General features: G+C 38.7%; 1 protein-coding gene across 2 annotated transcripts in view; it reads left to right on the forward strand.

Annotated features, from left to right (window-relative positions):
* Positions 1-13,650, forward strand: part of STK39 (serine/threonine kinase 39) — a 305,309-nt gene that overhangs the window by 241,625 nt on the left and 50,034 nt on the right. For both annotated transcript variants that reach the window (XM_068544957.1, XM_068544958.1), the window contains exons 15-16: positions 5,129-5,181; positions 9,789-9,857. In XM_068544957.1, the coding sequence (XP_068401058.1) occupies positions 5,129-5,181; positions 9,789-9,857 (122 nt within the window). The remainder of the gene's footprint in view (positions 1-5,128; positions 5,182-9,788; positions 9,858-13,650) is intronic.

Raw genomic sequence — 13,650 nt, forward strand, 5'->3', positions numbered from 1 at the left:
TTTGCTTCCTTCTGGTTCTTGGGGTGCATGTGCCCCCATATATTTGTTGGCGTGGGCTAAGAGACATTCTTGTGCAGCTGAGGAATGCAGATAGTTCTGAGCTGGCCTTTTAGTTTGGGAGCCCTCCAAAAGCAGTAACTCTTTCAGGTCGTCTTGACATGGTACATTAAGAGGTGCAGGAAAGTGCTACATCCTGTAAAATATATACTTCAACCGTCCGGGCCTCCTGCACCTCCACCACCAGGAAGGGTACGTACGTGTTCACTCATGTGTTTGTCGTCACCACCCTCTTAGCCAGAGGCCTCCATTGAGTGTTCACTGTGTCCCTTGCAGATGAATTGAAAGAGCAGAAAGAAAACCCCTATGCATGCCAGTCCGTATCTTGGAACTTCTCACTTTGAATGGACATAGCAAAAAATAAAATTTAACAAAATTAAGCTCCAATCCTGCTTCGTCGTAACCAGGTGGTGCTGAGTAGAGGTTGCCCCCTTTCAATGGGGAATAAGTTTTCCAGCTGGCATAGTCCCCACATCTCCCTGTTTTTTGTTTTTTTTGTTTTAAATACACTTTCTGCCATACTCCTTTAACGTTCCTGCAGTAGTGCTTTCAAATTGCTTGTGAGAGTATAAACTGATACAGCTTAAATGAAGGGGAATTTGACAGTATCTAGCAAACTGTAAATATATGTATCCTTTGACCAAGCAATTTTCTTCCAGAAAATTTATTTTTATACTCATATATTTGCCAAGTGACATAAGAACAAGGTTATTCATTGAAGCATTGTTTATAATAGTGAAAGACTAGAAACAATCTATTCATAGACTGGCAACTGGTTAAAGAAGGATATGGCATACAGCAGAATACTATGTAGCTATAAACCAACAGAAAAGAATGAGAAAGCTCTCTGTGAACCTATACGGAGAAATTCCAAGGTATATTATTAAGTTAAATAAAAGGCAAGGTGCAGAACAGCATATAGAATGCTACTACCATCTCCCACTTGAATTAAACAGGCTAGAGGGAACTCTGTACGTGTATTTGCTAGAGCATACGTAGAAAATCTCAGGAAGGATGCACAGAAAGCCTATAGCATGATTGCCTCTGTGAGGTGGACCAGGAAGATGAGTGACAGGAGTTGAGAGGGCTAGATTTCATGGAATACCCTGTTGTGCTTTTTGATTTTTAAGCCATGTGATTGTATTACCTATTTTAAGAAAGAAATTTTTCTGCCTGAGCCCTGTAGGCATTTGCATCTGTGATGCAGTATATACTCCAATAAGAAATAAGGGATTGTGCCTTACCAAGTTTAAGAGTTTGTTGTTTCGGGGTTTTTTTTAGGATTGAAAGAGTTTTTTTTTTTTTTTTTAATATATTTAAATTTATAAATTTAATTTTATATGTTTATATATTTTATTTTATTTATTTATTTATTTATTTTTTATTTATTTATGGCTGTGTTGGGTCTTCGTTTCTGTGCAAGGGCTTTCTCTAGTTGCGGCAAGTGGGGGCCACTCTTCATTGCCGTGCGCGGGCCTCTCATTCTCGCGGCCTCCCTTGTTGCGGAGCACAGGCTCCAGACGCGCAGGCTCAGTAATTGTGGCTCACGGGCCTAGTTGCTCCGCGGCACGTGGGATCTTCCCAGACCAGGGCTCGAACCCGTGTCCCCTGCATTGGCAGGCAGACTCTCAACCACTGCACCACCAGGGAAGCCCTGAAAGAGTTTTTTTAATAAGAGTTATTAAAGGTCCCCTGGGTCTTGAAACTGTTGCTCTCAAGTTATTAACGTTTCCTCTGGAAAGTTGCACAGGCATAGTGTCTGGCTTTAAATCATACCTATTTTCAGCTTCCCTTAAATCAGGAGTATCTTGTGCCATATCAATTAAAGTAAATGTACTTTCAATTAAAGGTGTTAAGTATGAGTCCGAAAAAGATTAATTCTTTATGAAAGGATGACCTTCAGTAGTTAGATACAATTGGGCATTTTTCCAACTATATTTCATCCTGATGGGACAAGTCTACTACACGCAGTCAATCACTGTGATCTTTTCAAAGGTTGGTATTTTAGGTTCAGAGTCATAAAAGAATGACGTGACTAGGCAACCTCCACAACTTGAGCCACCGTTGATGTAGATAAAGATTATGGATGTTGGGTATTACTTTTGTAGGATTGATATGTAAAGAATAAGGATGTGCATGATGATATGTTGGGTATGGTTCTTATACCTCTCTGCTCATGACCTCAGTAGAACAAACTAATTTAGACAAGCCGGATCAAAAGAAAAAGAGGAAAGGAACAATGGCATAAATTATGGTCCAACCTAATTCCTTTTCTTTATTTCTCCTTCTATCATTTCATTATTAAACACACTATAAATACTTGCTTTCCTAGTGATTATTTTTTCTTATTGAATTGTAGTCCTAATTCACCCTTTGCTGATGCACAACACACAAAACCAAGTCTGTTAAATAAATGAATGCTTGCTGATCTTTTTATAGTAACGTGTGAAATGTTGGGGAATATTTGTTTTCGCTCAAAAGTTAAAGGGAATTGAACATTTGTATTTGCATTAGGCATTTCCAGTATGGAATTGTTGGCCCTCACTCTGCCACTCATTAACTTTGTAAAAAAGCCATTGAATGTACTCACCAAAAAATGGGAAACAAGTAATACCTGCTTTGTGTATCTCAAAGGTTGATTATCAGGATCAAATGAAATTTGGTATCAGTATTGCTCAAAGTGTGGTCCTGTAACCCCCGGGGGTCCTTGAGACCCTTTCAAGGAGCTTATGAGGTGGAAACTATTTTTATAATAATATTAAGAAAGTATTGGCCTTTTTCTCTCTCATTGTTTCACATACATACAGTAGAATTCCCAGTAGCTGGCTACATGATATGTGATATTGCAGCAGATTGAATACAGAGGCAAATATAAGAATCCAGCTACCTGAAGACAGACATTACAGAGGTTTACAAAAATAGAAAACAATGCATTCTTTTCACTGACTTGTTTTTCTTTTGGAAAGTAAAATAATTTTACGTAAAAAAAAATTTTTTTTTTTTGACATTAACATGTGATGGGCTTTATTTTCATTTTCAAGTGAATTAATATTTTAAGACTTATCAGTTTTAATTCCTAATACAGTAAATATTGATAGATACAACCGACATAAACAAAAGTTCCTTAGGGGTCCTTGATACTTTTTAAGAATGTAAAAGAGTCCTAAGACCAAAAAGTTTGAGAACTGCCGAGGGATATGAAAACACTGTATAATGTGTGGTGACATTGTAGTTTATTAAGAAAATTCAGGCAACATGCAGCCAGCCCTTCCGGTGCAGGCACTGGTTGTTCATGGCCCACTCCACTTCCAGGGCAGGCTTGCTTTGCCTGGGGTCCAAGATGATCTCTGAACCATCTACAGTTGCCTGCAATTTCATGCGTCGGTCATGTGTCTGCTTTTTTAGTGGGAGCATTCACAGTTTTCACAGTTTTCAGATTCTCAGAAGGTCCTGAAAGAAGCACAGCTATAGGAATTACTAATGTCCGCTAGTTCCCATTCTGTCTTCGAGAGGAGTAGCAATAAAGTCGTGGTGCGGACACCCTAGAGGAGATGCCAAGGTTCCAGGCTCTCATGTCGGTAGCCTGGGCTTGGTTGTCTCTGGAGTTCCTGACCCTTTACCTCTCTGGTTGTGGAAGGTATTAGACTCGGGTCAGCTTCTCTAGGCACTGGGAGAAGGGCTTTCTCTCAGTTGGTACCATGCCTTTGTCATCGTTCTGGGCCTCCTCACACTTGGTGTCGTAGGATGTGGTAGGACATAAAGAACCACCATCAGGCTATGGTCCAAAAAGGGCCCATAGACTGACATCATCAAGATTTGGGCACTGTACCTAGAGACCAGGAGATATTACCAGAGTTTTAGAGTAGCAAACTGGAGTATCAAAGGGTTTGATCAGACTCTCCTGGCACCGGAAGGAGGATATTCAGGGCTTGGTATTCAGACCATCTCTGTCTCTGTCTCTGGCACTCTTGGCAGCTGAGCAAAGAGTTGAATGCATACAGAAATGACTATTTCATGTGTCCTACTGCAGTTTCTTAAATTTTTTTTTTTTTTATTAACTTTAATTCTAGCATCTGTCGAGAGTTACTCATAATATTTTAGTGTTCTTATGAGAAAATAAAACCATTCTAATTACAGCTCACTGGCCCTTACTATTATGTCTTGAAATTAATATGAATGGAAAACTCATATCTTAGATACTTATTTGTTCCATATTTCCCCAGTGTCATTTGATATTTTGATTGAACGTACATATATGTGTTTATTGTAGTTTTATGTAAGCATTTTAAATTTCTTAAAAGTTTTATATATTCAGTGGGCAATTTCATAACATTCAGAGAGGTCCCCCTCTATTTATTTAGATAAAATTTTTAACAACAAAATACCTTATTCTGGACATTTTTGTTGTATGATTTAATGTATAGTGCTGTCATGAAGTTTATCGCTAAGGCTATCTTCCTTGTTTGTTTCACTTTTAAAAATAATTTGAGGGGACTTCCCTGGTGGTCCAGTGGTTAAGACTTCACCTTCCAATGCAGGGGGTGTGTGTGGGTTCGATCCCTGGTCGGGGAGCTGAGATCCCACAGGCTTCACGGCCAAAAAACCAAAACAAAAAACAGAAGCAATAGTGTGACAAATTCAATAAAAACTTTAAAAATGGTCCACATCAAAAAAAAAAAAAAAAAAAAATTTGATAAAATACTATTTTCCCAGGAAAAATGTGAAAAATGTATTGAATACTATTTATGCTAGACTAAAAGCTTCTGAAATTTTTAATTATGGAATTAAATTTAAGGTTACTGATTTAGTGTAGATTTTATAAAAGGAGCATTTAGTTTTGGAATTTTGTGATACAATCATGTTTGTATAAGGTAAATTCGATCAGTTAAACAGTATCTCCCTTTATTATTGTCAATAACTGCCTCTTCCAGTGGAAGAAGTATTTAGAAGTAACCCAAAACTATTAAATGCTATCTATATGTCAGTAGCATCTTGTAAAAATTGGAATACATTTAGTTTGGTTAAACTCTGCTTCATTAGATTTTAATGTGCTATTTGTTATGTATTTCAGGAACTCCAGAAAGGAACTTAATGATATACGATTTGAGTTTACTCCAGGAAGAGGTAAGTTTTCATTGAACTTATCATTTTATTGCTACCAAGAGCATTTCAGAAATTGATTACAAGCATGTGGTTATAATTTGCTATTCAAAAATGTGTTCTCTAAAAACAAAGGAGGGAAGGAAGGAAGAAAGGAAGGATTTGCAGTAATTGTGGGGAATCCAAACCGAACCCACTACTGACTGCATGAATTCCAGGGACACGTGCTGCACAGAATATACGCACTTATAAATTAGATCTATTAGCTCGACCATGAAAAGAAGTGCTGGCGTGGTGATGCAGGGCCTAAAGGACATTATGATGAGTGTGATGAGACGCGCATAGCAGTCTTAATTAGGGTTGAGCAACAAACAATGACATCAGACCAAAAGGTAGCATACTCTGCCTCTCTGTTTGTCGGTTCAGATTACATGAAGCCTGTGCTGAGGAGTATCTGGGCCTCTACTTGCTGCAGGCACCGCTAGGAAACTTGGTAGGAACAGTGCTAGTCTTGCAGCCAAATATAATTTTAGTATTTTTTTTTATCAGTATTTCTTCTAGTTTTTTTTTTTTTTTTTAGCTATTTTAAGTTTATGCTTTTTTTTTTTAATTAATTAATTAATTTTATTTATTTATTTATTTTTGTCTGCGTTGGGTCTTTGTTGCCGTGCGTGGGCTTTCTCTAGTTGCGGCAAGCGGGGGCTACTCTTTGTTGCAGTGTGCAGGCTTCTCATTGCAGTGGCTTCTCTTGTTGTGTAGCATGGGCTCTAGGCATGCAGGCTTCAGGAGTTGCGGCACATGGGCTCAGTAGTTGTGGCTCGCGGGCTCTAGAGTACAGGCTCAGTAGTTGTGGTGCACGGGCTTAGTTGCTCTGTGGCATGTGGGATCTTCCCGGACCAGGGCTTGAACCCGTGTCCCCTGCATTGGCAGGCGGATTCTCAACCACTGCGCCACCAGGGAAGCCCAATTTTAGTATTTTGAGTAGTTATTAAAAGAGTTTCAAGGCTAGACTGGTTGCTCTTTTAGCGCCTGGATGCCTGGAAGTCATCAAGCCATGTCCTGTTTCTTGGTGTCTCTAGCACCTGGCAGGTGCCTGGTATGCAGGAGAATCTCAAGTCACTTTGGTTAATTATTGGATACAGGCTTTGGAGATCACAGCATCAGTTGTTAAACGAAAATTGCTCTTTGCTCTCTTTAGTTCATAACCAAAACAATCTGGAGAAGTGAAAATCAGATGCTAATGCTAAGACTGGAGCTGTTCACCTTGATCTCTGGTTTCAGACTTTTATATACATGAAAACAGCCTCGATGTCTCATTAGTCTTATACATTTGAACGTATTAATATATGTAAGCTAATAACATTCTATAATTATTTTATGTATTAGAACTCCATGTAAATTTTTATTCAATTAAATAAATTGTATTTGCTAAAATTTTGAAAACCCGAAACTTTCTAGCTTGATAGCTAGTCAATCAGTTAACTGCTTGACCTCCCTGCTGTTATCAACTGTAAGAAGACACAAACTCAAATGCTTACAGGAGCCAAAGTGAATGGTGGGAACTTCAGAAAACCAGAGAGTTCTGTCTAAATACATTCAGGTTCAGTGACCAAACAAAGTATGTTCCTGGGCCATAGGTGGTCAGTCATAGATTCACTGGCCCTGATGTCTAGTCCCCTGTAAACACAAAGATTTCATGATTTCCAGTATATTTGAATTAAACGTATCTTTTTACAAAAGAAATGTGAATAAGGCCCTAGTGAATTTGCTAACTGATCTTTCTTTCTGGGGGCAGTCTTTGACAATTTAGAGTCAGTCTGTGAAATTGAACAGCTGCGGGTTGCTGTTATCAGAAAGCTGTTTTGTCACAATATAAAGATACTGAGCAGCCAATACTGTAATAAAATCTAGCAATTATATAATAAATGTTTCAAGTATAGTAAGTAAAAGAATTCTTATTTTAAGGGGTTTTTTTTTCATCTGATTGTTTAAGATTGACAGTGGCAATAAGAGTCAATTTTAATTTCAATGGTACCAAAGAAATGAATTTCTGAGTTGAGGATTGCTGGGGATAAGATGGCCTTATCAGCGTTACCTGGCCCTTTGTGCTAGCTTTGGCAGCCTCATTTGCCATGGTTAGATTCAGAGTCTCTGCTTTTGTTGCCCAGACAGAAACCATAGTGCTGGCTTCCTGATGATAGCTGGCCTTCCCTGGGGAGCGAGCACAGCCGTTAAGTTTCAGAAACACCATAGCTATATCACTGCACCTCTGTGATTACTGATGCTGTCTGCATTTGAGATGTTGTTTGCACTCGATCTGTGCAAGCATACCGTGTGTACTATGTCTCTGGTGTATACACACATAAATATATACGTCATTGAGTGTATAATATGAACATATCAAATATTCTGTCGTCATTTGAGGGCAAGCCCTTTGTGTTTACTGTGTTGCTGTAATGATCTAGAAAGCAGAGCGTACATGATTATTTATGATTATTTAACCCGTTTACACATTAGGAATGTCAAGCAGCTTAAAGAAAAATAAATTACCAATTACCTTCAAGTTTTTTTTCTAAACTATTAATGATATGTTACTTAACATGCATGAAAAATAACTGCTTAATGGCACACACACAAACAAGGAATATTTCCATTTTTGACCAACCAGCACAACCCTTTTGCTATTTTAATATGACTCATTTGGTACCCGAGAGTCCTGAAAATAGTCAGAGATGCTGTACACTTTGATCATTTGGGAACGTTAATTTGCTTCCGTACTGCTTTAGTGCTAGCCCTCAATGTGACTTTGTTGATTATTCCATTTTCAACTGCTTTCTTTGATTATAGCTCCTTACTCAAGTGTAAGATCTTACTGATACTTTAGAGATGGTGGTAACACATCCAGTTGCTTTAACAGATGATCAGTCAGTAGAAGTGTAACCACTGACTACTCTGTGCCCGGCATCTATGAGGCAGGCACTTTAATTCAATAGGCTTCTTTTCCTGAAGTTTCTAGTGGCATCCAGGAAGATGGCGATTGTGAGGCTGAATGTTCTAGCCGAACCTTTTAAAGCTACATCATTTTCAGAGTAGAGCCTTTCATTATGCTACCCTGGGTTCCGTGCTGTGAGAGGTTTTATCTCTGGGACAATTTTATAAGGTGTTTCTTGTACTTCTAACAGTAAGGACAAGGCCCAAGATAAGCCCACCTTTTATGGAATTTCATTGTTTAGTAAGATTCCTATGTTTTTCTTTTCCATTTCCTTCATTCCATTTCACTGAATGAGTAAAATGATAGAATACCACAGTTTCTCTGAAAGTACAAAGAATATATATCAGCTCTCAAATTTTTATTGGAGATTTAGGAAATAGGGCCACGTATGAGAGGGAGAAAGAGCACAAGGGTGTAAGGAGCATTTCACATGATCTTTGGCTGCCTCATCATCTTCAATTACCATTTGTTGAGTAATTACTATGAGTCAGACACTGGGCTAATAAGCACATTAAAGCCCAGTGTGAAAGATAATTGTACCTTCAACTATGTGCTCATACAGGTGCACGTGCGCGCGCGCGCGCACACACACGCACACGCACACACACACACACACACACACATTGAGGCCACTTACATAATCACCACATGTGAAACACAGATTAAGCAGAGAAACCCAGTCTGTGTTGAGGGCAGGCTTTGGCATAGCAAACTGCAATTCAGTTTAGGTGCTTGTTTGATTCAGGAGCTATGCTTTCCCAGTTTCTTCTTATCCAGCTATAGTACTGGCTATTTGTGAGACTATCAGGCCGCCATGGAGACCATGTCATCTCCCTTGTGAAAACATAGGGGTTCATCATGGTTCTTTGAGCACATGGCAATTTATCAATTTCCCTTTACAAAGTCTTCAAACAGACTTCTCACTATTATCGTGTTCGTGTATAACCTCTCAGTTAAGTAATTTCAGTTATATTCACTTGCTACAGCCTGTTCAGTCCCATCTTTATGAGATTGCTAACTCCTGTCACTTATCATTGAGAAACTACATTCTTTTATCCAACCACATTTTCTAAGAGAATGAGTCTGTTGCTATCAAATGATCAATGTCATGTTAAAGGATTTCCTTAATAGCATAAATTTAAATAGCTCATCTTAATAGTCCAACAAGCTCATAGGCTGTTTGTACCAAATATGAGGTTGCATCAAATGCTACATCTTCAACCTTTGCCATAAATTCTAACTCAGTGGCTACTAATGATAGAAAAGGATTGATGGTGGCTGGAGTTTACCTTGGCAAGAAAGAAAAGCAGTGTTCATAGGGAACAGTTATGAGCTAACTTCTAGAGGTGCATTTGAGAATAATTCAGATAGTAGACAAAGGGTAATAGTTTTTTGGTTCAACAAAAATGAAACAATAAGTTTGTATAACTTCTGTTGAATAAAGAGCAAAGGATGCAAAGTGTACGTGGCAAATGTATTTCACATTGCTTCTGATTTTTCCTCCTGATAGAATCTGAATTGTTGAATTGAAACACACATGGATGATTTTTCTAAATGAAAAATATATATTTTACATTGTACTGGATTATTGGTTTTTACTGTATGGTTACTGATACACCTTCATTTCACGTTTGGGCAGATACGGCAGATGGCGTTTCTCAGGAGCTCTTCTCTGCTGGCTTAGTCGATGGTCATGATGTAGTTATAGGTAAGTCACTTTTTAATGCATGTAGTGTCATTTTGTTGATACGTCAAATGGAAATGCACTTAGAAACAAAAGTTTTCATAAAGGAATAATTTACTCTGTGAATTTCTGAAAATTTCTTGAATTCTTATCTTTTATGTGAAATAAGTCTATTTAAGAGTCATATTTAACTTCCTGTTTCAAAAGCTCTTAATGTAATTCTGTCCCATTTGTCTGGACGTGATTTAGCCAATGTAGAACGTCACTTATTGGAGATAAAACAAAGGACCTAGAAGACCGAAACGTCCATGACATAGCAAACCCAAGATACTATAAATTCCGTGCAGCAAAGTATGGGAACTTCTGAGGTCCTTTCTCTGAGTTTCTCTATTCTTTTTCCTAGCTCTTAGCAAGGTTCATTCATTATAAAGTTTTAAGGTTGACTAGGACTTAACGATCATTCAGGCCAGTTCTACCATTGTGTAGACGAGGAAGCGAATTCCTAAAGTGATTCAGTGGTTTGTCCAGGGCCATGCAGCTGGGCTGTGGCAGAATCACCACACTTTGAGACCGTGGCTCTTTCTACTACTTTTAGAATCAAGAAAAAGCTGCGTGGAAATAGGGGAGCCTGCTAGCTCTAGGCATGCTGATAGGAGCAAGAAGTGACGGCTGGCCAAGCGAGGCAGGAAAGCTGTAAGAGGCAGACAGTGTCATCTAAGAAAAAGCATAGCCTGATTCTACCTAGGGTGAGGGTGAAGGGCTCCACACTCTTCAGCAAATTCTGAGTTTATGAAGATTTTATAATGTAGCCTATTACTGCATATTGGTAATGATGACCCTAAGTAATTACGATGAGTTAATATTAATGTTAATTATGACATTATATTCATTATATTGTTAATTACATATAATATAATTATAATAACACTATAATAGTATTATGATAAAACTTTCTTTAAAAATATTCAAATCAAAACCAATCCTTGAAATAGCTTGGGCCCCTTAAATGATACGTTTTAACTTTTAAAAAAATCACTTACTTGAAATAAATCCTTCCCCAGTAATACTGGAGTGTGTCACTAAGAGGGAGCTTGAGGTAGATATACTTACCCATCAGAATAGTTTGTTCTTAGAATCTCTATAATATACATCATTATAAAGTGAATTGTTTGGGCTTCCCTGGTGGCGCAGTGGTTGAGAATCCGCCTGCCAATGCAGGGGACACGGGTTCAAGCCCTGGTCCGGGAAGATCCCACATGCCACGGAGCAACTAAGCCCGTGCGCCACAACTACTGAGCCTGTGCTCTAGAGCCCACGAGCCACAACTACTGAGCCCATGTGCCACAACTACTGAGCCTGCTCTCTAGAGTCCACGCGCCACAACTGCTGAAGCCTGTGCACCTGGAGCCCATGCTCCGCAACAAGAGAAGCCACTGCAATGAGAAGCCCGCGCACTGCAACGAAGAGTAGCCCCCGCTCGCCGCAACTAGAGAAAGCCTGTGCGCAGCAACGAAGACCCAATGCAGCCAAAAATAAATAAATAAATTTATTAAAAAGTAAATAAAGTGAATTGTTTATGTAAATAAGAGTAACGGGGTTTAGTGGGAGATTGGAATTCTGACTAAAGAATCAGTATCTAATATGTTATTGGTATACAAATATTCATAAATGTAGATACAAAGATATCTTTGTAATTAGAAAAAAGTAAGCTTTTCCCTATTAATTACACATGAAGTATACACATTGGCCTCACAAGGGAGCTCCGTTTCCTTTGCCAAGTGGTACATGTGTAAAGAGATATAGACATATTTTAAAGGAAAGTGACATACATCATGCACATGTACATACAGGTGTGTGTATATATTTCCTTGTATATTGTCTTTCATACTTTACTTTAAAACCTTGTGAGTTCCCATGGCCAGCTGAGTTCTTACCTCAGTTTTCTGATCAAATGTGAGGGGAAGTTGAGTAATAAGATGAATTCAACTTTGGCATCTATTGTATCAATAAGTTCCATCTCAGAATTCTTTATGTTAACAGTTGATAAAGGTAGATTCTCTCATTTGAAAAAAATGAGCACATACCTCTGTGTCTTAGTTTACCTGAAGAAATAAGGAGAAAAGTTAATGGCTAGATCAAGATACCCTGTAAGGTACTGATATATTTTCCTTAAAGAGAGCTATGGTCCATACCCAAAGCAGCCAGACTTTAAAATTAATTAACAAATAAAAAATAATTTTAAAACACCCACTAATGTCTCCTATTTGGCAAAAAGTTGAGGAGCACATGGTCTTTTGATTTGAGGTCATCGTGGCAGGTGGTGGAGCAGGAAGAATAAAAGAGATTCGTGGAGAAGTATCAGGTCACGATGATCTTGCTTCAGGCCTACAGTCAAATTTAGTGTACTTCTTTTTTTGCCCCAGGCTCAGCTGAATCTAAACTAGAGGATTTTGGATTGTTGAGTTTTTTAAAAGTGGAAATTATGGCATAATTCATGTCCAGCTTATTGAGTGTGATTTAAATAACCAGAGAGCTTCTGTTTTTCTATGCTGTATTTATTCTTCCCCCAATTTTTCATTTTGCCTTTTTCCCCTTCTTAGAGCCGAAGTGTAGAGTGTTGGAGTGAGACTGAGCGTGTGCACTTGTTCCTTATCTAGCAGTACTGACCACGCCTCATAGGGACAGCGCACCTAAGAGTTACAATGTCTGCATATTTCATTTGATCATCACATCAATTCTATAAGGTAGAGAGGACAGGTTTTAATCAGTATCTTATGGACAAAAAAGGGAGATCAAAAGAAGTTTCTGGGTTATTATAACTTGTCATAGTCCCTGAACTTGGATCTTGTGACTCCAAGCCCAGAGCCTAATCCTGAACCTGACACTCTGTGTACAATGAATCCAATATCTTTAGCCTTGAAGAACGGACCTAGATAATTTTAACTGGTTTCGGTGTCTCCTGGAAAAAAGAAAAAAAATAGCTTGCCCTTATCTGTTTTTCCTGTATCAGTAGATGATTTATATTTTAAGTGTTGACTACTTGATAGACAGATGAAATGTGTTTAATTCTGTCCCCTCTAACCTATCTCAGCCCCTCCTGCATCACTTTACTTCCCTCTTTACTAGATTTGTCCCACCAGCACATGGACATGTTTTTGTCTCCCATTCTAAGGCCCTCTCTCTTTACTCCACCTCCCATTACAGCTACTTCTCTTCATCCCCTTACAACTAACGTCCTCAAAAGAATTGCCCCTGACTTCAGTTCTTCTTCTACCACTGTCTCTTGAACCCACTCCAGTCAACTTCCTCACTCCACTCAGACTACTTTTTCCAAAGCCATATCTGGGGAAGGCACACCCTTGGTAGATAAAATGGCAAATGCAAAGATAGATGTGGCCAGAGCAGAGTGAGCAAGATGGAGGGAGAGAAGATACATGATCTGTGAATGACTGCCTGCCACGCTCCTAAATCCAGTGGTTAATTCTCAGTGACCTGTCAGCAGCATTGGGCATAGTGGACAATGCCCTGCTCCATAAGTGTTTTCATTTGGTTTTTAAGACTCCATTCTCTCTTGGTTTTCCCACCTTATTTATGCTTCCTTCTTAGTCTTTTTTGTTGGTTCCTCCTCATCTCTCTGACCCAGAAATATTGACACGTCCAAGGACTCTTTCCCTGGATTTCTCCTCTTTTCTCTAGTCACTCACATCCTGGGTGATACCATCTGGTTTCATGGTATTAATGCCTTCCACTCTCTAACTCCCACATTTATATCTCCAGCATAGACCTATCCTTTGAATTCCAGACTCATAATCAGCTC

The sequence above is a fragment of the Eschrichtius robustus genome, chromosome 5 (assembly GCF_028021215.1).
Source record: "Eschrichtius robustus isolate mEscRob2 chromosome 5, mEscRob2.pri, whole genome shotgun sequence".
NCBI lineage: Eukaryota > Metazoa > Chordata > Mammalia > Artiodactyla > Eschrichtiidae > Eschrichtius > Eschrichtius robustus.